This window comes from Trematomus bernacchii, unplaced genomic scaffold (assembly GCF_902827165.1).
Source record: "Trematomus bernacchii unplaced genomic scaffold, fTreBer1.1, whole genome shotgun sequence".
NCBI lineage: Eukaryota > Metazoa > Chordata > Actinopteri > Perciformes > Nototheniidae > Trematomus > Trematomus bernacchii.
Window position 1 is genome coordinate 1,157,264 of NW_022987888.1, and position 25,573 is coordinate 1,182,836.

Here is a 25,573-nt window from a genome sequence, read left to right on the forward strand (position 1 = left end):
TATTGTCTGCAGTGTTTGTCAACTGACTGCAGGTGGCAGAGGAGCTGAATATGGATATTATATATGACACAATAAACCTGCATTATTTGTTATGCTCCCTCTGTCCACCAGATGTCTCCACACTCTCAGAGTCATGTTGAACTCCTCACTTCTCAGAGTGCAGTCACATGACCTGGTTCACCTGCTCACCTGTTTCCACTTCCCCTCATTAGATAATAACAAATCTATATATCAGGAAAGTGAAAACCCCCAAAAGCAGAATTGGGCCTCTTTAACACAACTCTTGTTTGAATGTGTGGGCTTTAATGGCTTAGAAAGTTATGGAAGTTCAAAGGAAATATTTTCAAGTAAAAATTCACTGAATACATGAAAACAAATAACACAACAACCTTCATCTTTTAGGAAAATGACACAGATATGAAAAGTTATATGAAACCAAATACTCAGAGCAGAGTTAACAAAATAAAATGCAATATTAATATACAAAATGTACTTCCAGCTCTAGGAAGATTTGGGTTGAATATATTTGACTGAACATTGATCTGAGTTGAACTGAAAATCATTTCTGAACAATTTGCTAATCTGACGGAGCGTCTCTCAACTTGCCGAACGAGTCCTGAAAGATAAAAATAAAAAGATTCAAGGAAACAATTTAATCTTAATTAATTTACTTAACCATGAAATGTAATTCAATCTTTTAAAGTATATTTTCAAGCCATTATGAGGAACATTTACAGTCCTACCTTCATCACGGGTGCGTAGAGAGGCTCCTCTGCTGAGGGTGAGTTTTTATATCCTGATTCTGCACAAGAGACGAGTTCAATTCATGATAATATGCAAGAAATCAACAATAGAATTATCTTAAAAAACTTCATTCAATGTTAATCCCTTGTTATTGTAAAATCAATTACTTGGAAAAACACCTGCAAGTAACCTTTAGATCCAACATTATCGCTTTAAAAAAGAAAAATGTCAGTATTTTTTATGTTTTCTGTCCAGCACTTTATCATTAGAAGGGTTTGCACTGCAACAGAAGATGAATGTAGGTTTTAACTTTTGAAACTTAAACCATAACCTAAAAATAATTCTGAAACATTTGACAAACTGAGAAAAAAGTCCGAATATCCGAAAAAAAAACGTAATTCTGGGGAAAAGTCTGTATTCTGACTTATATCACTTTTAAGGTTTTTCATTTTCATCAAGCACTTTGAATTGCCTTGTGTTGAAAGGTACTATATAAATAAACATGTTTTTTAAATTCTGAGAAAAAAGTAAAAATTCAGACTTTTCTCTCAGAATCATTCAGATAGATTGTAAAAACTATTCAAATGTGGCCCCAATCCTTTACATTTACAAGAGTTTATTCTTAACTGTACATGAATCTAAATACAAAGACATATGAGGTGCTAAGAAAATAAAGATTATTATTTTCATTACTTTAATGGGTCAAAATAACTTCTACTGTTCAGATATCTGTAGCTATTTTGAATGGATAGCTATATCTGATAAGGATTTTGGTAGCGTGAATTATTTGTGTGTGCATCTTCTTAGATTACATTTTACATCTCTAAGCCTCAGCAACCTCTCAAGAGGAAAAGACCTCCATCGGCAGAAATACGGGTACAGTCCGGCCGTCTCGGCATAAGTGAAACGAGCCGATCCGGCATCAGAATGGAGTCGAGGCCTCCTCCATCAGCTGATGGAGGAGGCCTCCTCCATCAGCTGATCCGCGAACACGGAAGTCGCATTACGCACAAGCCGACCGCGAGCAGGCGTTCTACACCGTATTTACCCCTTTTGTTTCTTTGTTTGTTTGTTCACCATGTAAAGCGACCTTGGGTCCCTTGAAAGGCGCTATACAAATTTCATCTATTATTATTATTTTTATTATTCAATCCCTCCCGGGAAATTCAACCAGCAGATAAGTGATGTTCAGGCATTTTCACATTATGAAATGCTTCTCTCACTTCTAATCTCTTTAATCACGCTCCATACACAAATCAGCATCATAGGGGGCCGGGAGAATCAGACCCTAACACAAGCCCCAGCAGACTAGCCCGAGCTACCAGGAGTTTCACTCCATGAATATAATATAAAAAACAAAAAAAACGAGCCGGGAGTACACACTCCCCAAGGCGGCTCAAAGTCCTCTTGTTAAACACGGCTCAAAGTCCTCTTGTTAAACACGGCTCAAAGTCCTCTTGTTAAACACGGCTCAACATCATCATTGTCAGTAAGATCATGAAACATTTAATCTAACCGTCAAAAAGGCCGGGATAACACTCCCTAAACACGGCTCAACTTCATTGTCAGTAGGATCAGGTCAGAGAATCTAAACAGCTCACTTTCATTCTAACTGGTTTCACTTCTCTCTCACTGCATATCTCCTGTCTAACCCTCGCTTGTGTTTCCATAGACTCGCTGCCATGATAAGGTATGTGTCCACGTTAAGTGCAGCTTTACTATTGTAAACACCTCAAGGATATATCATAATGATTCATTGTATCGCAGCTTTTCAGGTTTCAGCACAGAGATCTAGTTGACATTTTTTTTTGAATACGAGTACATAATACGTATAATGTAAATAAAGGTAGTTATATATATTCCACTGTCTTTAAAGACAAAGTCATGTTTTTCTTATTTTTTTTGTAATCAGGAGGCATCATGTAGGGCCTGTAAGTACAGGCACATCCACTTAAGTGTATTAACACCTGAACATTACACTTGTGTGGTAATGAAACACTTCCATCCAGCAGTCAAGGACATTTTTGTTATTTAGCTGATCATTTTATCCACAGCGACTTATAATAAGTGCATTACATCATGAGGAAACACACTCAAAACAAGAAGATTCATTCAAGTGGGTACCATCCTTGAACTGAACACACAAAGTGAACCTCCTGCTGGTGGGTTTCTGCATCACAAGCAGGAGGGCCATGCACATGCTGAAGATATGAACACATTACAGTTGCAGCCTCATCAGAGTTTATTATGTGACAGTACATCACTTTTTATTGGCATTTTCATTTAAAGCGCTTTATTATAAGTGCATTCAACCATGAAGATTCAGACCCAAAAAAGCAAGAATACTGCAGGTTCATTAGCTTGTAATACACCAAATCAGTTGATACTGCAAAGGCTTTAAATAATTCTAACTTTCTAGGTGCTACATATAGAAGACAGATTTCATAACTAGCCCTTCTGACAAATCTTGCTTTCTTTTTTCGTGCTTCATCTCAATGAATTTATTTTTCAGTCTTTGCCAGTCACACATCTACACATCCCACACACACACAAACCCCCCCCCCCCCCCCCTACACACACACACACACATACACACACACGCACACACACGCACACATGCACACAACAGTAGAAAGTCTGCCGGATGTTATACAAACTGAAAGTCCCGCCCCTTGCAGCCAAAGATCAGACATGTCCTCTGCCTTAATAGAGAATTGCCTTTCAACCGTTGCCACAATAAAACAATTCAAATGGTCCATCGCAACTGATTTTATTGCCATGTATTCATTGATAACCCGTAACCAAGACAATGAATCCAAAGTTCAGATGTTCATGAACCGAGACACTCAAAGTGAAACTCAGATAACAATTCAGTGGATAAAATGACACTAAACTTGAATATTCTACACAGCTTTTGTAGAAAATGCCTCTTGCTGTTGCAGAAACATTTGCACACTGAAAATAAATATTAAGCATAACATTAACCATCCAGAAGTTTGGTGAAGAAAAATGAATTACTGTAGGCGTTACTCTATTTGCATAATACTCTGCATTAGTCTGTCAATGATTTACAGACTTTGTCCTCGCATTCTGAGACGGAGACACGCAGCATTCAACAGGTACGTGTTCTTCAATTTGTTAACATTTAATACATAAGATAATATAGATGCAAAACCTTTATCATGAAAAGTCTGAATATTGAGTTTTGGTGAACCACAATTCTAGATTACAAAAGAAAAAAAAATGTATTTCATACGTTTGTGTCCGAGTGAAAACTACAGACTTGGTGATAGTCATAACACTTAACTGAGTTTTGTGTGTAACATGGCTACTAGTGTAACTAAATTATCATTATATGTCTTAAATAGAGGATATAATATAATGAAATAGGATATCTAAATTATAAGTAGGAACCAGAAGATGGTAATAAAGTTTTTGTTTCCATGTGTTGGAGCCTCAAGTACAAGTAATGTCCAAAGGTAAAATTCAGTTTATAACTCAGACCTTTGGATTGACCGCTTTTTGTCCAGCCTTTTGAAAACGTTTTATCTAAAGAGTTGTTTTAAAGCATGTTGTCCTGAAAGTTCACTCTGCTTTCACTGTTTTCTGTTCATTTGCAGTTCTCCATGATGATTTTACTCACAGACGGAAAGCCCCTTAAAAATCATCTGAGAACTCTCAGTGTTTTGTTTTTTCATCTTCTCCTAACGAACTACTGTAGAGGTAAGTTACAAATACAATCTTCAAAAGTCACACTTACAGCTTTGGGAAGACGTTTATATTTTGCTTAATTAGGCAAAAATTCAGTAAAGACCTTTAAGCAAGTGGTACCCCAATAGAGTGGCGAAGTCCCTCCCCTTCCGGTGGACCTCCATGGGAGCTTATTTCGGAAAAATTATGTATTGAAGTCAATGGAGAGAGAAAGATTATCTTTCGATCCCGTTTGAATTGTGCCACAAATTACACATATGATGTTTGTCAATTTAAAAGATAATTTTGCAAGTAAAAAAAAAAAAAATGTGTGGTAAAACTGTGAAGTAACACATTTGTTTGTGTGAAATGCTCAATGAACTACATCTCTGGTCAACAACACACGTCACCAAGATGGCCGTCACTACTGTCTTGTCAACAAAACGATTGACTACCCTCACTATCACCACAATGAAACACGTCCTGAAGAAAGTCATGCAAAGCTGCCTGCCTGCCTTCCTTTGATTCTCTCTGAACTGCCTGGTCGTTTTAATGTTTAATGTCAACCATTTGTGCAGATAGCATGAAGTAGAGAAGATCGCTAGCGTTAGCGTTAGCATTTCTCCCCCGGGCTTAAATGGTGTATTATAGAATGATCACACCGGTGACAGTACTCTTCAAAGGGTTCACGAAATATGACTACTACTCTTACTGTTTAACATTTTGGGTTACTTAATGTTACTTCATGTTAAGGCTAATACAAATGACAAGGCTGTAATGCTAACTAACGTGCTAGCTACTAGCTAGCTTGATCCACACACTCCTCTTTCATCAGACGGGAAGCGAAAGAACGAGCAAGACCCATTGCTGGTATAATAACAACCTGGTACTAAGCACACAGGCATCTTGTGAAAGTTATCTTATCTTAGCCAGCGCCATATAGATAGATTCTATCTATATGGCGCTGATCGTATATATACGGTATTATACGTATATCGTAGTGTCTCAATTGTGACATCACTTACGCGACTCTGGGATTTGTAGTCTTTCTAGTTGCGTATTTTTCATAGTCTTATATTTCAACAGTTTTACGACAAACTGTGACTTTTTTGACATGGAAATGATTTTTTAAGATTGACAAACATCATATGTGTAATTCATGGCACAATTCAAACGGGATCGAAAGATACGTTTTCTCTCCCCATTGACTTCAATGCATAATGTTTCCGAAATAAGGTCCCATTACCCGGAAGTAAGTGGGCGTGACTTCGCCACTCTATATGTTGTTACTGGAAAACGCTAAATATCTGTAACACTTAGAGAAAACAGTCCATCAATGTTGTGATTGTTTTTCTTTGCAAACTGGTACTGTAAAGTATTTTTGACATTATGGGAACTGAGGCTCGGTACTATATCGAAAAGCATTTCAGAGATAAAGACAAATCTTGCTAATCCTTTAGCCGTAATTTAGCCGTGAGGCTAACGTTAGCTTACAACGCAAGACTAAGCTGTGCGCAGGAGCTAAACCATTAGAAACATTGGTTTGAGACCTTTTCTTCTTGAGCTCTTTTTTGAGTTGCTTTTGTAAGCAGTTGTTGCCAATGCAAATACATGAGAAAATGGAGAACAGCCTTTAACAGCACTCTTAAACTGTAAAACACCTACGATTAGCCAAAGTCTACCACCACGGGTTACATTGTATAATATAATTCCTTTGAATTTCCAGGTCAGTCTAAGCTGATTGGCTCATCTCAGCCAATAGTAGCAAACCTTGGTGATGACATCATTTTGCCGTGTTATCTGGAACCGGCGGTAAATGCTGCTGGTTTGACGTTGGAGTGGACGAGGCCCGACATGGACCCCAGATTCGTCCATGTGATGCGGCTTGGTCATGAACTTGTGGATAAAAAACACCAATTATTCAAGGGAAGAACCTCACTGTTCACCGATGAGCTGAAGAACGGAAACATTTCCCTGAAACTGTCCAACTTACAACACTCTGACCAGGGGAAATACAGATGTTTCATTCCAGAACTGGACCGGCAAGCTTTTGTTAAACTTGTTTTTGGTAAGTGCGTTATGTACGTATGTGTTCATCTTTTACCAAGTCCCTACTTTTACCTCTAGGAAAGGATTATAATTATAGTATCTCCGTGTTTCAAGAGACTCTGAATAGTTAATACTCTGGTCTATTTGTTTGCCTTAAAGGAGTTTCCTGCTTAGCATCTTGCATGTTCTAGTGTGATTTTGAAGGTGAGACTATCAGATTGTAGTGTGTAGACTTTCTGCTGTCTTGATTTTGATATGTGGACGTTGTTGCACCATTTTGGAGCCAGCAACAGGACTGTTTCAGATGAAGGGTGACTCGGTCCAACTCGAGCCCATTGGACTACGGGAGGATTTGGATAAAATTGAGGCTGTATATTTCTCCAGGATTGTAACAATAATGTCTGTTTCTGTGCCATCTGCTCACCTGCTATCAGATATCAAATACTTCCTCTTCTTCCTCCTTTGTTTTCAGCATCCAGTCCTAGCTCTCCGCCTGTCATCAGTTTATTAGGGCTGGACGGTCAGAGCGGAGGAGTGGTGTTGCAGTGTGAGTCTGCAGGCTGGTATCCGGAGCCTGAGGTGTTGTGGCTGGACGCTGAGGGAAAGCTCCTCTCTGCTGGACCTCCAGAGACAGTCAGAGGTCCTGATGACCTCTATACTGTCAGCAGCAGAGTGACTGTGGAGAAGAGACCCAGCAACAGCTTCACCTGCAGAGTCCAGCACCACAACACCACCCGCACCACACAGACGCACTTCCATGTTCCAGGTAGACTAAATGTTCATTTAACATGTTTTAGTTTATATATCAAAGACCACATTTTTACATAAATGCCGTGATGTTCTGTGTTTTATCATTTCAGATGATTTCTTTAAGCTCCAGTCCAGTTCTTCTTCCCTCATTATTGGTCTGGCCGTCAGTTTGGCTGTTTGCATTCTGTTAATGCTGGCTGTTTCTTTCTTCTTTTTGTGGAGAGAACACATATTCAGTAAGTCACTAACAGTCGGGTGATTTGATTCAGTTTGGTTAATTAAAGGGACCCTATTATGCTGAGTGCTGTATGTTCTGTAGGTTTGTGTGCATGTTAATGGTCTGCAAAGGCTAAACTCTCTCCCACAAACTCCCCCCCCCCCGCCTGAAACGCCTCCATTGGACTCCTTTGTTTTGAGCATGGTGACATCACTATGTAACACTTGCGCTTCTATTGGCTAGCACTAGGGGCGGGACATCTCTAAGCCGTTGACCAATCACCCAACTGTTCGGCTACATTTAGACTGAACAGTTTGATGTGCTTCGATCCCTTCCTAAAGTTCCTCTAATTCTCTTTCAACACATCTTAACACACATTTCATTTCACACAGAGACAAAGAGAAAGAGTTCGGATGAATTTATTGAAGGAGAAAAGAAGAACAGATCTAAAACTAAAGATCAGTTTCTCAATGAAGAAGAAAGAGGACAGCTGATGAAACCTGACGCTGTGCAGATGGAGGCTTTGAAGGGAAACGTAGAAAATAAGAGCAAACCGGTAAGTAGAGAAACAACAACATGAAAAGTGAAGTCTTATCAAGAAGCACAGAAGACTTTCACATCAAGAAACAGGATGTAGAAATGCATGAAAACATGTGTCATTGTGTGGCACCTTAAGAAATAATCACTAAAGAAACGTGACTGTTCCTCTCATAGAAAAATCAATCTCAGCAGCAGCTGCTTGAGGAGCAGAGGAGGAGAGAGGAAGCTGAGAAGGAAGTCCAGACTCTGAAAGAGGAGCAGAGGAGGAGAGAGGAAGCTGAGAAGGAAGTCCAGACTCTGAAAGAGGAGCTGAGGAGGAGAGAGGAAGCTGAGAAGGAAGTCCAGACTCTGAAAGAGGAGCAGAGGAGGAGAGAGGAAGCTGAGAAGGAAGTCCAGACTCTGAAAGAGGAGCAGAGGAGGAGAGAGGAAGCTGAGAAGGAAGTCCAGACTCTGAAAGAGGAGCAGAGGAGGAGAGAGGAAGCTGAGAAGGAAGTCCAGACTCTGAAAGAGGAGCAGAGGAGGAGAGAGGAAGCTGAGAAGGAAGTCCAGACTCTGAAAGAGCAGCTGCAGAACAAGAAGAAAGAGGTTCATCTCCACTTCAATAATGAAACACATTGATTCCTGTTTGAAGTCACTTTCAATGTCGTCCTTAGTGTAGACAAGGTCAAACCTGCAGTGCAGGTCCAAGTGGAGACCACATCCAGACAGTCCTACTTTTAGACTGTGAATAAATGATCTTAATCTTCCTGCTGTTCTTTCAGGTTGAATCTAAAGAGTCTGAGCTGCAGGATCTCCATGCAGAGAAACAGAGGAACCAGAACGAGCTGCAGAGCCTGAAGGGAGATCTGCTGAACAAGAACAGAGAGGTTCACGTCTTCATCTTAAATATTCTGCATTTATTGTAAAACAGAAAAGCATTTGAGGGAAACCCCAAAACAAGTCAGCAGGAGCAGTGACACAGCATGCACACTTACGTGTTAGGCTTACAAAATGAATTGTAGTACACTATGTTTACTTCAATACATGTTCTTCCATTCAGTAACATTGAGCATAATAGATCCACCTAACTGTATGAGCATCCATAATGATCACCTGCTGTGATGTAGTACTCATGTGTCTCTACATGTATTTCCCTCTACCAGCTGGGGACAATTCAGAGGACCATAAAGGAAGTGTCCAAACTTGATTCGGTAAGTGGACATGATGTTAGTGCATTACGGCTGTGGCGCAGTGGGCTATTGAATTGATCCTCCAACAGGAAGCGAGTCAATTATCTTAATATCAATGTGCATCACTAATAGATTGTAAAGAGATAATCAGACTGGATTCTTTAACACATAAAACTGTGCAACACTTTAAAGACTGAACAGTATGTTGAGTCACTTTTCTCAAAAAAATCCAGACTTTGAAAGAAAAAGAACAGAAGAAGAAGAAGGCTGAAGCTGAACAGGAAGTGGAGACACTGGAGAAGAAGCTGGAGAGCAGACAGAAGGAAACAGACACCAACATCATAGAGGTTACTGTTTGAATATGTTACTAAAAGTATAGATTTCAGTTGATCTTCTCTGTGTGTAGAGTTTATACAGTTTATATGGATTGGTGCATGATTATAACGGTAAACGATGTATTTAGATTCTGGAGGTGTTTGGGGCAGAGTATGATCACTGTTCATGTCTAACATCAAAAAGTTGATGGTCATCCAAGAGTTCATGTCCTCAAGGCATGCTGGAAGTTTAGGTCATTGATTATCATCTGGATACAAATGAAACTTCTGGAGTGTTTCCTTTTTATTTGGAAGCATTAATATGTTCAATAGAAAAGCTCCTAGTATAAAACCTTGCATGACTCCATGACTAACTCTTTTAATCAGAAATCATGGTGAAGTCCTGCAGTGTAAACTAGACATTAGTTTAGTTTCTAACAGATGATGCAGATGAGTCACTTTAGTCCTGATATACATACGAACAAAGGTTTATGATAAAACATGTCTCTCTCTCTCCTCTCAGTGTGAAGTGAAGGAAGCTGAAGTCCAGCAGCTGCAGGAGGAGGTTCAGAGGATGGAGACCAGCCTGCAGACCCTGATGGAGACCATCATGGAGGTTAGACTTCCTGCATGAACCTTGCTGTATATATGAAGATCTATAGTCTGACTCTAGTTCAAAGGAGCCACTTCAACTTGTAAATGTGTTGAGCATCCTGGGTCACTTGAGAGTTCAATCAGAAATCCTGTTGCTGCAGTTGTTGTTTCAAATCCTCATTGTTTCTATCCTTGAAGTTTCACAGATATGTGCACTTGATTAAAAACCATTTAAAGCAGATTTTACGAGTTTATAACCATAGATCCAGGTTTGGTTACCTCCATGTTTACAGTCTTTGCTCTCATGTGCATCCTCGTGAATTTAAGAATAGATACAGAACAAACATGGACCTAATCATAGAGACACTTCTCCACAGAGCTTCCAGTGGAACTAATGATGTGAAATGAGAGTTTTAGTTGTTGAGATAATAACATGTAAGAACACATGAACACGTCTGTCTTCATCTCTCCACTTCTCCAGCTGGAAAGAAGCCCAGCTGCTGAAGCCAGTTCTTCCTCCTCTTCACGGGTAAGTGGGTTCAGATCAATACGATCAATACTCTCTTCTGGTTTCCTGACCTACATAAAGCTTCCTTTATAATCTCTGGCTGCAGAAGAGCTGGGAGGAAACGTGTGAATATGAACTTATTGAGAGGCATTTGGTCAAATGTGATATTTCATCTCTCCTGTCTCGTCTTTTAGTTTAAACAGAGGAGATCTTCTGGAAACAAGTCTCAGGAGGAGAAGAGGAGGAAGAGGAGGGAGGAAGCTGAGGAAGAAGTTTCCATCCTGAAGGAGAAGCTGCAGAATGAGTCCAGAGAGGTTTGTGTTTCATATCTCCAATCAAAGTCATTCAAAGACAGCGTATGATATCCAGGGAAGCTACTCGTGTCCTAGATCAAATCCTTTCACCTCCTTTCTCAGATAAAGTAACAACATGCATCTAAACCTGGTTCCACTGCTCTTTCTTCACTCTGCTGACTCACTAACACAGACACACCTTTGACTCTGATCATCTGGAAGTCCAGCTATAAAGAGTTCATCTGGAGGTCTCTCTTCTTCTGTCTGTGTCTCCTCTCAGGTGGAGAGACTACAGGCTGATCTGCAGAGAGGAGGAGAGGAGAGGAGGAGGGAAGAGGAGAGGAAGGAGGAGCTGAAGAGGAGGGAGGAGGAGATGAAGGAGGAGATGAAGAGGAGGGAGGAGGAGATGAAGAGAGAGGAGGAAGGAGATGGAGGAGGAGATGAAGAGGAGGGAGGAGGAGCTGAAGGAGGAGATGAAGGAGGAGAAGAAAGGAGGAGATGAAGAATGGAGATGACAGAGAGAAAAAAGGTTCATCTTCCATTGATGATAATTTCAGCCATTCCCTTTTTCAAACTGTTGAAAGGTCCAATAGGAGAAATGTAAATGCATTTGAAAGTGTTGTTGTTGTTCATTGATGTTCGATTGTTGTAAACAAACAGTTGGAAGCAACATCTGTGTGTGTGTGTGTGTGTGTGTGTGTGTGGTGTGTGTGTTGGGTGTTGTGTTGTGTGTGTTAGCTGGAGGAAAGAGAACAAGCTGCTGACGTAAATGGAAGAAGAACTGATGAAGACTGAAGGAGACACGGACTCACCTGGAGAGCAAGGAGGGAGAGATCAACCAGCTTGGGATGGAGGTGAACACACACACACACACACACACACACACACACACACACACACACACACACACACACACACACACACACACAGCACGCACAGCACCCTACACACACCACCCCACACACGCACGCACACACACACCAACACACACGCCGTACACGACACACACACACACACACTCACCACTACACACACACACACACACCACACATACGACACACTACCACAGCGACACTCATCACTCACACCACCACACACACACACACCACACAACACCCACACCACAACACACACTCACGCACGCACGCACGGCATGGCACACACACAACACTACACACCACACACCCACACAAACAACAACACACAACACACTACCCACACAACACAACACACACCCCACACACACACATCCCACCCAGACACACACACACGAGCACACACACTACAACTCCCACGCACACAACAAAACACCCCAACACAACCCACATCCCGACACACCACGCACACACAAACACACCCACACACTCACGCACGTCACGCATGCACACACACACACCACAACCCACACACATACACACACACACACCACACACACACACACACACACGCACACACACACACACACACACACACACACACACACCTGTTGAAGCAAACTTACCAGTAAAAGTCTCAAATCCTCGTGTCCTAGATCAAATCCTTTCACCTCCTTTCTCAGATAAAGTAACAACATGCATCTAAACCTGGTTCCACTGCTCTCTCTTCACTCTGCTGACTCACTAACACAGACACACCTTTGACTCTGATCATCTGGAAGTCCAGCTATAAAGAGTTCATCTGGAGGTCTCTCTTCTTCTGTCTGTGTCTCCTCTCAGGTGGAGAGACTACACACTGATCTGCAGAGAGGAGGAGAGGAGAGGAGGAGGAGGGAAGAGGAGATGAAGGAGGAGATGGAGAGGAGGGAGGAGGAGATGAAGAGGAGGGAGGAGGAGCTGAAGGAGGAGATGAAGGAGGAGATGGAGAGGAGGGAGGAGGAGATGAAGAGGAGGGAGGAGGAGCTGAAGGAGGAGATGAAGAGGAGGGAGGAGGAGATGAAGGAGGAGATGAAGGAGGAGATGAAGAGGAGGGAGGAGGAGCTGAAGGAGGAGATGAAGGAGGAGAAGAAGGAGGAGATGAAGAAGGAGATGACAGAGAGAAAAAAGGTTCATCTTCCACCTACTGTATCTGTTCGTTACAAGTTTAAATCTCATAATAACTGCTTTAAATATCATAGATGTATTAAAACGTATAACCACACATAGCATCATCTCTCAAAGAGTCAAAGAATTATAAGATTGTAAAATTGAATTGAAGCCACTCTCGATTTAATCGACTGTGATCATTCTTTTCTTCTGACTTCAAAGTATAAAGTATATAAAAGTATAACTTAAATGAGCTGTTGATTAAGGTGAAGGAATAAAGAAATGAGTACAAGCTCTGTAATTAAACTGAATATGAAATATTTCATCTTTGATGTCCTACGGGGACGTTTATGGTCAAAACACTTCTGTTAGAATTATGATTATTTTTACTTTATGAAACTGTTAAAATCAACATCTGTGTGTTTGTCAGGAAGCAGACCAACAACTAGCTAACCTATTGAGGTTTGAGGAAGAGCTGAAGGAGACATGGAGTCAACTGGAGATCCAGAGAACAGAGAACAGCAGAGTGAAGACAGACACACACACACACACACACACACACACACACACACACACACACACACACACACACACACACACACACACACACACACACACACACACACACACACACACACACACACAGTGTTGATGTTAGTTGGTGTAATATATTACATTTCCTCCTGTGATTTAAACTTTGTGTGATATGGTTATGTGTTATGTTAAATAAATATAATGTCTCCTCCTTCCAGTTAAACAATCAACTCCTCACTGAGCAGAAGAGGGGAGAGGAAGCTAGGAGACATCTGAAGGAGCTGATGGACCAAAACAAGGAGGTTCATCTTTTCACACAAATATCTTTTTATTTCTATGCAAGACATTGAACGACTGAAACTGGACTCGAGGTCAACTGTGAGGAAGAAAAGTATTTATTGTTCCTTTGAGAGAAAATATGATGCAGACCAGGAACTAGTTTGAATCCAGACCAGGATGTTATGTTCCTTCAAATCAAGTTCAAATGTCTTTATCTCTCTTCACATCTCAGTTTGAGAAGAAGCTCCAGGAGGAGAAGAGAGGAAGAGAGGAAGCTGAGAGAGAAGTGAAGGATCTAAAGGAAGAGGTGGAGAGCAAGGTAAGTGTTTCTGAGACACACACACACACACACACACACACACACACACACACACACACACACACACACACACACACACACACACACACACACACACACACACACACACACACACACACACACACAGGGATTGAGTATTTGTGTGTATTGTCTGACCCTCAGGCGCAAGCTGTTGGATATGAGGAGCAGCAGGAGAGCGTCCGCTCGGAGAATCAGACCTCAGACTCAGGATTTAATATCGATGTCGACCGACGGTGCAAATATATCTGGCTCAGAAACAAATCCACTAAGGTAATGTTGTTTGTGTGGATAAACTCTGCATGAGTGCTTTATGAGTGTGAATATTGTAACTTATCCATATCTCAAATGAGCTGTTCAAACCATCAAAATGTGTTTGGTAGCGTGGAAAAGGTAGGACCCAACTGCAGACTACAAAAAGAGGTAACAGGTCTATAAACAAAAACGAGCTTTATTACAAAAGCTGATGACATGACATGACTTGAAACAGAACGAAAGCACAAGGAAAAAACATTTACTGAAAGACTAACCGTGACCAACATGGAGGGAGACAGGAAACACCAACAATGAACCGACCAGGCACACAGGGGAAGACAAGACTAAATACAGAGAGGGGTAATCACAAGACAAGACACAGCTGGGGTAAGGGAGGCAGAAACACAAGGGCAACAGGGGAACACAATCAGAATAATCAGGTAGGAGGGAAAACAGACAGAAAGCAACAGGCAAGACAGGGGGTGAACACTTTTCAAAATAAGACAGGAAACCAAAGACAGAAAAAGACAAGACAAAACACAACACAAACAGATCATGACAAAAATGTCTAGATGCCTAGAATCCAGTTTCTCTTGTTTTCATGTCATCTACAAACACAGTGGGTTCAAATATCATCATCAATGTCTCTCTCTCTCTCTCCCCTTATTTAACCTCCTGCAGTACAAACTGCTGGGAGGCTGGGTGTTACATCTGCAGGTTAACGACAACGATCCCATCAAGTACACATTTCATCAATCTTTCAAACTTGAGGGTGGAAGAGATGTCACTGTGAGTCTTTCTAGTTTTCTCACTTTATGTTGCATTTTTCCTTTTCAAATGTTTTTCATTCAGAACTGAATTATATATTAAAACATAAGAATATAAAAAATGCATTATTATTTTAATTATTTCATGATTCAATGATTCTGCTTGTAATTCTGTGATTTTGTATTTTACAGATGTGGGCTCAAGGTGAAGATCTCAATCGTCCTAACACTGAGCTGGTGTGGAGCGACCTGAAGCCCTGGAGCTCTGGAGACAGACTGAAGTTCACCCTCTTCAGCAAAACTGGAAAGATGCAATATGAACGCTGTATGACATCCACTTAAACAGAATAACTACCTCCTTTGTTCTGCTCTGTTGATCTTACTCCAGTTTTATTAGAAGTTTCAAATTAACTCTCAATTTCAAAAACACATAAAGCAGGAGTTTCAGGAAGTACCTCAAATTGAGATGAGATGAGTCATGAGAGAAAGTTCCCATTATAAACATCATAAACAGGAACAGCATGACTTCCTGCCCAAACACAGGTTGCTGTGACGCTCAGTGAAGACGAGGAGATCAACCATTTACAGACACACTTTTATTATTCTGATATTCAACAATTTAAAACATGTTTTGTGGTAAACAGATCTTCCTTTGATTGATGGCCACTGCTTTTATATTTTACTGAAAATCTACTCTTTTCGTTAAAAAATTATAATTTAGAAATCTCAGATATGGAAATGTTTGAAATTGTGTTTTGTATTGATAGGTTCAGAAGCTGATGTGCAGCTTTGATAATATTCGCTTTGGGAAATACCAACTTCCATATATGTTTTTAATACATGTCACATGGGGTGCTACTTACAATTTACAAAAAATATATATAATTGAGTATTTCAGGGTTGCCAACTTTGGGTACCTGGCTGGAGTGAGATTTTGATATCATGGGTTTAATTCGGTTTAATTACACATATTACACACGCACGAAATGACTGCTATCGTGTCAGCAGCGGGACCTTAGCATATATATAGGATATATATACAATATATACAAATACACAATAATGGACACAGATTATAAAGGGCACACAGTTTCATTCACTAATGAAAGTCAAACATGTTTGTTTCCACTGTTTTATTGTGTGCCTGTCGCGATAAGCAATTAATTGACTTATCGTACGATAAATAAAAATGAACTCGATAACTTTTCTGACCTCGATAAATTGCCATTTACATGAGGATGTGACTAGCAGTTTGAAAGGATGTACTTGAATTATTATTATATATTATCATTATGTCAGTGGTCTAAAATGGTCATATGATACAACGGTGCCGACAATATTATCGTTTATCGCAATAATTTCCAGGAAAATGTATCCAACAAAATTAATTATCGTGAGAGGCCTATACATGAAACACACACACACAAACAAATCTACAGACTTACTCCAAACTGCCAAATATATTAATTAACACACTCTCACTCTCATATACTGTACTCTTTGACTCTATTTTGGCCTAGTAGAACAATAAGCAGCAGACTTTTACTTTTTTATCATTTCTACTGGATCTTAGATCTGCGCATGCGCAATACGGGTCGGCAGTTGCGGCTCCAGAGTATTTTTGTTGGGTAATCTCTGGTAGGGCTAACCCATATAGTGGTGGTGCTCAAGTCAGTATTTGCAATAAAATTACATACACGCTCCCCCCGATAGTGAAACGCCACGCGTGAGGTTTAGATTATTTCCCTGTCTCAATCCAAATTGAACTGTATGAAATAAAAAGGCACATTTGTCTTGTAGTAAATAAAAAGGGCGACCTGGAGCCAATCCTGCAATTTCCCCACAGGTGAAAGAGTTGACATGCTGAAAACCCAACCCCTGCAGGGGGGTCTGGGGGGATTCTCCCCCAGGAGATTTTTTAAAATACTAACATAAAATACACATTCTGGTACTCTCTTGAGAAGAAAAATAAATACATCTATTACTACACGACATATTTAAAAAAATGAATGCCATTTTAGTTTTTTGTTACTTTGTTCTGAAAACTGAACCTGCTGCTCCTCACAGAGAGAAGAGGGAAGAGGCTGTGTGAATAACTTTACATTGTGGATAAGGGTGGATAGCCCCCATTGTTCTGTGTGTCAAAATGAAAGACAGCCCACACACCTATCAATCATCAAACCGTGGGGTCTTATTTCATTACGTGTTGATTTCTATCAACACGTAATGTTGTATCGATGTATAGAGATGTACTACCGCAAAAGTATTCTCCGTCGGGACTTCCTGCAACAACACCACGCCGTTATCGTGATTCTGATTGGCCAGAAGACATTATCAAAGATGTTCTATTGAGAAGACGATCACTACGTGACAAAAGTTTTCAAAACCGTTTATAGTCTTCGGTATTCTTGTTTTTGGCGTGAGAATAGTTTGGGCAGCGTGAGAGCGTGAGGTTGAGAGTGAAAGCGTGTGTCACACGCCAGATGCGTGAGAGTTGGCAACCCTGGTATTTTTATTAAATAAACAGTAAAGATAAGTCTGTTGTTGCTTTTTAACACATGTCTACAGTTTCTACAGTTATGTTAGCAGCTCAGTGAGGCTGCACAGCTGTCCTTTGAGCTATAATGCTACATTTGGCATGCTAAAATGCTAACAGCGACAATGCTACCATGCTTGCAGGAATTATCATGTTCAACCCAAAGAATTCTGTTATATATACGTTCAAGTTACGCCATGAAACTGTGAATGTTTTGCTGTTTCTACAAAGCTTCTTGAAAGCCTCTTCTACATATTCTCATACATTTAAATACAAATATGTTCTGTGGGTTGTGTCTGAGAAGCTGAAAGTAACTGGAGTCTAAAATAAAACTCAGATCAACATATCCTCAGCTCGCCTTTTAGAATAAATGCATGCGTCAGTCAGTATCTCTGTGGTTTTTAACTTTGTCTTGAGTGTGAGAATGTCTAGCAGCTGCTGCTCGTACCATCATGTGACACAGAGACGTTACACACCTCACACACAACCTGAGCAGAAGAAGAGACTAAGAACAAAGTGATAATGTCCTCAGCTTGTGGTGTTCATTGTCTTGATGACCAAACTCTCTCTAAACTTTTTACATGAGTTATTTCTGTGTGACCCTGAGTTTCCCACAATGCAGCAGTCCCACCAGCAGCAGCAGAACCACCATCACTACGGTGAACACAGTCCTTAAGACGAGGAGGACGTGAAGGGAGTGATCCGAGGAGGGACACGTCTCTCTGTGAACAGCTGCAAACACAACACAACGTGAATATATATAATAAAAAACTCCACATATATTCTTCAAATGTAAACTACAGTGCATTATCTGACAGTCACCTTCAGAGATGCTGCACTTGTAGAGTCCTTCATCAGATTTAGAAACTCTGCGGATGTTCATGTTTCTGTGGAGCTGCTCCTGATGAGGCGGCCATCTTTGTAGTAATCAGCTGACAGGATGGAGATCTGGTTTCTGCAGCTCAGAGTCACAGATTCTCCGTCTCTCACAGGGAGGAGAGGACTCTCCAGGATCACAGAGCCAGCTGAGAAACAAAGGTTTTAAAGCATGTTCATAACATCTGAAGACACTAGTTCAGAGCCTGTGCAGGATGTGGTCGTGCCGTAGCTTCTTGGGTTTAAAGGTGGGTTGAAGTCCAAGCAGGGCAGACCAGGTTTTTACAGTTTTCTACAGAACTGCTGATCCAAACGGCTTCAAGCGGGACACTAAATTCCTCTGCATAACACACACGCCTGGCAGGAAGTAGATCACTGCACTTCACTAGATAATCCTAACTCAGAAACATACGAACAAAGAAACTTCTGTCATTAAAGTGATTCACATGATTTCTCAGTTTCTGGGCTCTAGATTTGAGTTATCTCTTCTTTGAGCTCTCTCTAAACGTCTTTGTCGTTTAATTAGATAATCTCATACATCTTATTTATATATCTCACCTCTGACAGTCAGCCAGCTCTCTGGTGATTGTCCACCTTCAGAGATACTGCACTTGTAGAGTCCTTTGTCAGATGTATCAACATGTTGGATGGTGATGATTCCTGTATGGCTGCTCCTGATGAGGCGGCCATCTTTATAGAAATCAGCTGACAGGATGGAGGAAGTGGTCGTCTTGTTTCTGCAGCTCAGAGTCACAGATTCTCCCTCCATCACAGGAAGCACAGGACTCTCCAGGATCACAGAGCCACCTGAACAACATCAGGATCAAACCTTTAGTCTTATCTGTTATTTATAATAAAGAATAGGAGATGATTTAGACAGAGGGAAGAATTGTCATCCTGAAAATACAGTGAATGTAAAATGTGGTATCATCATACACATACTGAATGAAAATATCAGAAATAAACAGAACTACATGATCAATAAATCAGAAATTAGATAGTAACATAGAGTAGTGTATCGTCTGCATATTTAAAAAGCTAAGGGTCATTGCACTTCCTGCATATTTATGACACACTTGGTCAGAATCAATATGTTTTACAAGTACTGATGTAACATTGAAAAATAGGTGCAGTATATCTGAATTAAAGAGCATTGCAGTTTAAAAAAAGTCTTAATTACTATAAACATACCAGTGACCTTGATGTTGACAGAGTTGCTCTTCTCTCCTTTCTCATCCTCGCACCAGTAAACTCCACTGTCTGAATCATAGGCCTGGTACCACACACTGGTATTTCCTATCAACATGAGCATGTGAATCTTTAGTAGTTGCTACACCATTGTTTTGCGTAGAGCTCTTCTGAATATGTGCACCCAGCAGAATGATCACTGGATATACAAATAAAGAAAACTGTAAATCAGCCTCATATGTGTTAATATAAAAGAATAAATGCAAGTTGAAAGAAAGCTGAGACTCACGCAGTCGGCTGCAGAGCGCTGTGACCTCCATGATGTCTTCCTGCTGTCTGAGCGTCTCACTGTGAGACACAGAAATATGATGTGAGTGAGAACTTCCTCTTCCTGTGCAGAGTGTTCTGAGGCTGGGGTCAGACTCTCTGTGGTTTCAGCTCAGAGCAAAGGTAATGTCATGTTGAAACAGGCCTACCCAAGTTAGAAGCACACTCTTCTCTTATGTATATTTTAGCTTTAGCATTCAGAGTCACCTTCTTTGTTGAAGCTCAACATGCAGCTGATCAGCTTCCTGCATTGGGTCAATCTAAGGCTGAGACTCTTCAGATCTCTTGAAGCTGAAGCCTCATCACTCCTCATTGAGTTGTGGGTACATTTGATTGAATACATCTCTTTGATGCTGCTGACTCAGACGTTGTTGATCACATCACGACTTGACTTGTTCAGATGATATTCGCTCCTCCCCAAAGACCTTTTCCCTGACCCAGAGCCCTCTTGAGTCTTTCTCCTCTGCCTCTGTGATGTTCTCGATGGCTCTCCTCATGTCAGTGATGCTCTTAGGGCTTTGTAGAGTGACATCAAAGGGCTTACACTTTGCCTTCCAGCTCTGCTTGTGACAGTTTTGACCATCTCTTGGTAATTTGTACTCTTTTAAACCTCATGTTTCCCCAGGCAATACTGCCTTGTGGTACTCCATACTTTAAAGACAACATCATAACAATGTTTAATTCTGTGTAAGCAGTTGTGTTAAAGTATATTTTTCCGTCATGTCATAATGCTTTGTGTCTGTTCTACACATCAAGACGTAAAGTTGTCTTTCTCACATGTGAGTCTTGGCCTCTAATATTAACCCCACCACTGACACGTATTTCCTTCCATGACACGCGTCTGAGCTACAAGGCGTTTCATTAGTGAGCCACACAGGAAGAGACCACCCCTCTTCTTCTTTTTACATTTCAGTGTGAGGTTCACTCAGTCAGCAGCCAGACGCCATGGAGGCCACAGCGCTCTGCATCACACTGTGTGAGTACTGAGTCTTCATCTGATGTTTTTCATATAAAAGATGATACTAGATCATATTAGCTAAAGGAACATATGGAGGTAGATTTGTGTCAATATTATTTGTGTGAACAGATCACTAACCCGTGTGTAAATGTAAAAAAAATGCTATGTGTGTCACTGCCATTTTGGGATGATTACGTGGTTTCAAGCATTTTCAGAGTATGCAGTCTGAAAAGTAATTGCTGCTTGACGTGCATTTTATAAATTCTTTACACATTTTCCGTAAATATTTCTGTTATTTTACAAATCCTTTTGGGAATTTTTTGATGTTTTTGTACATTTACACACGGCTTGTTGATCTGTCCAAACACATGATATTGAGGCAAATCTACCTCCATATAAATATATACAAATGATTAACATTTTAAGATGTTTCAAATGTTTTAATTCATGACAAGACGTTATTTTAATGCAGAGGATCTTCTAGGTGAGATCTCTTATAAAATAACTTATATTTATTTTATGTTTATTATTAAATATTTAAATATATGTATAATAAAGAAGAGCACATATAGATGATATTACTTATTGCTGCTGCATGGCCATTTGCACTATTCTCTTTTGTGCATTTTGTTTTAATGGTGAGTTGTTTTAAAAGTATTATCTATCAAAGATATATTTAAACAATAAAGTCAAGGTAATAAAATCTAATATAAGAAATCTATGTGATATTTGTCTCTTTTCTCTCTGCAGGGATGATGGTGTTTCTGCAGCTCTGTGAACAGAAAGTTGGTAAGAAGCTTGTTTACCAAAAAGAAAGCAACAACACAATAAAAAATCATAACTTTATTTAGTGCTATATATTAATATCAACAACAAATGTATTTCTCAGTTTCAGATGCAGATGTTTGGATCGAACCATCCAGACTTCAAGTCTTTGAATACGAGCCATTCTCTTTAAGATGTGTGGGCTTCGATGGTTTGACTGATGTGAACATTTTACGGTGGAGCAAAGCAGGAAAGGAAACTTGTGATGGCTCAAAATGGGGCTCATTGAATGAGAATAAATGCAACATTACATCTCCTTATAAAGAGGACAGTGGAGATTACTGGTGTGAGGCTGGAGGGAAGAAAAGCAACTATGTGAATGTCATTATCACCGGTATGTTGACATTAACTCAGCAACAATCTCTTTCTGTGTGTATGTATGAAATATTAAAGACCAAGACAAGTTCCCTGTATATGTGGAAAACAACTTAGCAATAAACCTGATTCTATACAATGTTTGTTAGAAGAACAAAACAAGTGCAATGATGCTAAGGTTATACTATAAACTATATAATAAACATATACTTTTTTAGCAAAACATTTCTTTCTATCTTAATATTGTAAATAAACAACAGAATGAATCAAGAAAGTGCAATAAAAGCAAACAGCGTGCACAAAGCTGAGCATGGTCATTAAGCAAAGCCTATTGGATTTAAGTCAAACAATTGCAAACAAATATGTTTCTAAAATCTAAACCAAATTGTGGTTTTCTCCTGTCTCTGATGTCATTTTAATAATTTTCTAAAAATATTATGTAAATAACACACTCAACGTTCAATTCATATTATGAACCTCTATGCAGACGATACACTACTTTACATAACTGTTTCATTTCTGATTTATTCATCAATGTGTTCAGTTTATTTCTGATATTTTGAATTATTCTGGGCATGTTACAACCTGACTTTACATCACAGTATCTTCACAATGCCTTCGTTTAAATTAACAGTTTTTATATTGTAAATAACTCCTACTACAAAACTCAAACTGTTGTTCAGCTGGCTCTGTGATCCTGGAGAGTCCTGTGCTTCCTGTGATGGAGGCAGAATCTGTGACTCTGAGCTGCAGAAACAAGACGACCACTTCCTCCATCCTCTCAGCTGATTTCTATGAAGATGGCCGCCTCATCAGAAGCAGCTCTACAGGAAACATCGCCATCCAAAGAGTTTCTAAATCTGATGAAGGACTCTACAAATGCAGCATCTCTGACGATGGAGAATCACCAGAGAGCCGGATGACTGTCAGAGGTGAGATCATGTAGTTAACATTTGGAGAATATATGTGGAGTTTTTTATTATATATATTCACGTTGTGTTGTGTTTGCAGCTGTTCCCTCCTCGGATCACTCCCTTTACGTCCTCCTCGTCTTAAGGACTGTGTTCACCGTAGTGATGGTGGCTCTGCTGCTGCTGCTGGTGGGACTGCTGCATTGTGGGAAACTCAGGGTCACACAGAAATAACTCAGGCAAAAAGATCAGAGCTAGTTTGGTCATCAAGATAATGAACACCACGAGCCGAGGACATTATCACTTTCTTCAGCGTTGTATCTCTTCTTCTGCTCAGGTTGAGTGTGAGGTGTGTAACTTCTCTGTGCCACATGATGGTACGTGCAGCAGCTGGTAGACTTTCTCACACTGAAGACAAAGTTAAAAACCACAGAGATACTGACTGACACATGCATTTATTTTAAAAGGCGAGCTGAGGGTTTGTTGTTCTGAGTTTTATTTTAGACTCCACAGATACTTTCAGCTTCTCAGACACAACCCACAGAACATATTTTTATTTAAATGTATGTGTATATGTAGGAGAGGCTTTTAAGAGGCTTTGTAGAAACAGGACAATGTATATGGTTTTATAGGGTAACTGAAGTGGTAAAAAAACTCACAAATCAATTTACAAATACTAGATTTGTATTTAATATATTGTTGAATTAATTGAAAGGACAAAAAACATATTTGGAAGTGGGAATTTCCCAAAGAAAATGTCAAAGCTGTACATGAGCATCTGAACTTTTCAAAGTAAAATACAATTTGAAATTGTTTATATCTTCATAGCAGAAAATAGAGTGGCGTAGTATAATTGTACAGTATACAATGACAACAATACACGATTCATAAGATCTGTAATGATCGTATATACATTTCAAATCCAGTAAACTCAAAACCTTTCATTCTGTTAATATATATATATATTATCGCCTTCCATAATAATTTTTTGACAGAAGAAGAAGTGTATTTTTATAAGAATATATAAAATAAAGATATGTTCACCACATTTGAAGGAAAACATGTTTTGAATGGTTATTATTATTATTATTGTCTCCATTTTCACACCAATACATTATAAGGTGGCCTATATAGCACAGTCCAAGTATCAGCTCCCTCTGTCTAGGCATAACCGAGATATGCCTGTGTCCCTGTACCAACATTATAGGGTCCTCAAAAAAGCTAAATATTTTACATTGTCCAATTCTCTCAATTTTCACACCAATAAATCATAGGGTGGCCTACATAGCACAGTCCAAGTATCAGATCCCTGTGTCAAGGCATTGTTGAGATATGAGCCTGTACATTTCAGATACCTGAGAGCCTGCCGTTATGTATTTGAAGTGCACTGTACACTTCAAATACATTTCTGCACAAAATGATGTCTGTGAAGTGGACAAGTCATACCCCAGCATCAGCTTCATTGTGGGTGTATGACTTGTACACTTCACTGTCCTCATTTTGTGCAGAAAGGTATTTGAAGTTTACAGTACACTGCTCTTCTCTCCTTTTTCATCCTCACAAGAGTGGCCGACCCCTCCCACCCTGGACACAAACTGTTCACCCCCCTCTCCTCTGGCAGGAGGCTGCGCTCCATCAGGACCAGAACCTCGCTCCATCAGGACCAGAAACCTCTCTCCATTAGGGCCAAAACTTCTCTCCATCCATCAGGACCAGAACCTCTCTCCATCAGGACCAGAACCTCTCTACATCAGAACCTCTCCCCATTAGGGATAAAACCTCTCTCCATCCATCAGGACCAGAACCTTTCTCCATCAGGACCAACACCTCTCTCCATCAGGACCAGAACCTCTCTCCATCAGGACCAAAACCTCTCTCCATCAGGACCAGAACATCTCTCCATCAGGACCAGAACCTCTCTCCATCACGACCAAAACCTCTCTCCATCCATCAGGACCAGAACCTCTCTCCATCAGGACCAGAACCTCTCTCCATCAGGACCAACACCTCTCTCCATCAGGACCAACACCTCTCTCCATCAGGACCAGAACCTCTCTCCATCAGGACCAAAACCATCAGGACCAAAACCTCTCTCCATCAGGACCAAAACCTCTCTCCATCAGGACCAGAACATCTCTCCATCAGGACCAAAACCTCTCTCCATCAGGACCAAAACCTCTCTCCATCAGGACCAGAACATCTCTCCATCAGGACCAAAACCTCTCTCCATCAGGACCAGAACATCTCTCCATCAGGACCAAAACCTCTCTCCATCAGGACCAGAACATCTCTCCATCAGGACCAGAACCTCTCTCCATCACGACCAAAACCTTTCTCCATCAGGACCAGAACCTCTCTCCATCAGGACCAGAACCTCTCTCCATCAGGAGCTATCTGTGTTCTTTTAAAAAAAAAAGTTTTTACTTTTATGTATGGACCATGACACCCTGTTAATAAACCTGACTCTGATTCTGATAAACCCCACTGTCCGGTGCATAAGCTGATTTAATGCTGCAGTTCAGTGTTCATGAATCAATAATATAACAACCCTCAATTAACTGATTGTTATTCCCAAA

At 40.3% G+C, this 25,573-nt stretch overlaps 3 protein-coding genes across 4 annotated transcripts in view; 2 read left to right on the plus strand and 1 right to left on the minus strand.

Moving 5' to 3' along the window:
- Window positions 1-15,418, plus strand: part of LOC117469799 (trichohyalin-like) — a 126,285-nt gene extending 110,867 nt beyond the window's left edge. Inside the window, exons 20-21 of the mRNA XM_034114235.1 lie at window positions 14,976-15,083; window positions 15,254-15,418. Coding sequence (XP_033970126.1) covers window positions 14,976-15,083; window positions 15,254-15,403 — 258 coding nt within the window. The 3' untranslated portion in view covers window positions 15,404-15,418. The remainder of the gene's footprint in view (window positions 1-14,975; window positions 15,084-15,253) is intronic.
- Window positions 15,419-18,454: 3,036 nt separating this feature from the next.
- Window positions 18,455-20,485, minus strand: LOC117469853 (Fc receptor-like protein 5). The gene is made up of 5 exons (XM_034114309.1): window positions 20,373-20,485; window positions 19,951-20,009; window positions 19,665-19,769; window positions 19,032-19,280; window positions 18,455-18,622 (listed from the first exon to the last, which is right to left on the minus strand). The coding sequence occupies exons 1-5, from the start codon at window positions 20,483-20,485 to the stop codon at window positions 18,477-18,479; spliced, it is 672 nt and encodes a 223-aa protein (XP_033970200.1). The 3' UTR covers window positions 18,455-18,476.
- Window positions 20,486-20,895: 410 nt separating this feature from the next.
- LOC117469804 (low affinity immunoglobulin gamma Fc region receptor II-like) lies at window positions 20,896-23,582 on the plus strand. Of its 2 annotated transcripts, none has more exons than XM_034114245.1 (5): window positions 20,896-20,964; window positions 21,697-21,735; window positions 21,836-22,105; window positions 22,770-23,018; window positions 23,098-23,582. In XM_034114245.1, the coding sequence occupies exons 1-5, from the start codon at window positions 20,934-20,936 to the stop codon at window positions 23,229-23,231; spliced, it is 723 nt and encodes a 240-aa protein (XP_033970136.1). In that variant the 5' UTR covers window positions 20,896-20,933; the 3' UTR covers window positions 23,232-23,582. The 2 variants fall into 2 exon arrangements, with proteins under 2 accessions (XP_033970136.1, XP_033970137.1); XM_034114246.1 differs by having other exon boundaries at window positions 21,842-22,105.
- The last annotated feature ends 1,991 nt before the right edge of the window (window positions 23,583-25,573 follow it).

Bases quoted from the DNA above. Each gene is read 5' to 3' on its own strand.
- LOC117469853 (XM_034114309.1), bottom strand. From the start codon at position 20,485: ATGAGGAGAGCCATCGAGAACATCACAGAGGCAGAGGAGAAAGACTCA. The intron at 19,770-19,950 runs GTGAGTCTCAGC...TCATGTTGATAG, and splicing joins AGCGCTCTGCAGCCGACTGC to GAAATACCAGTGTGTGGTAC. The intron at 18,623-19,031 runs GTGAGATATATA...TTTGTTTCTCAG, and splicing joins GAGCTGGCTGACTGTCAGAG to CTGGCTCTGTGATCCTGGAG.
- LOC117469804 (XM_034114245.1), top strand. From the start codon at position 20,934: ATGGAGGCCACAGCGCTCTGCATCACACTGT. The intron at 21,736-21,835 runs GTAAGAAGCTTG...TGTATTTCTCAG, and splicing joins GCTCTGTGAACAGAAAGTTG to TTTCAGATGCAGATGTTTGG. The intron at 23,019-23,097 runs GTGAGATCATGT...TTGTGTTTGCAG, and splicing joins GAGCCGGATGACTGTCAGAG to CTGTTCCCTCCTCGGATCAC.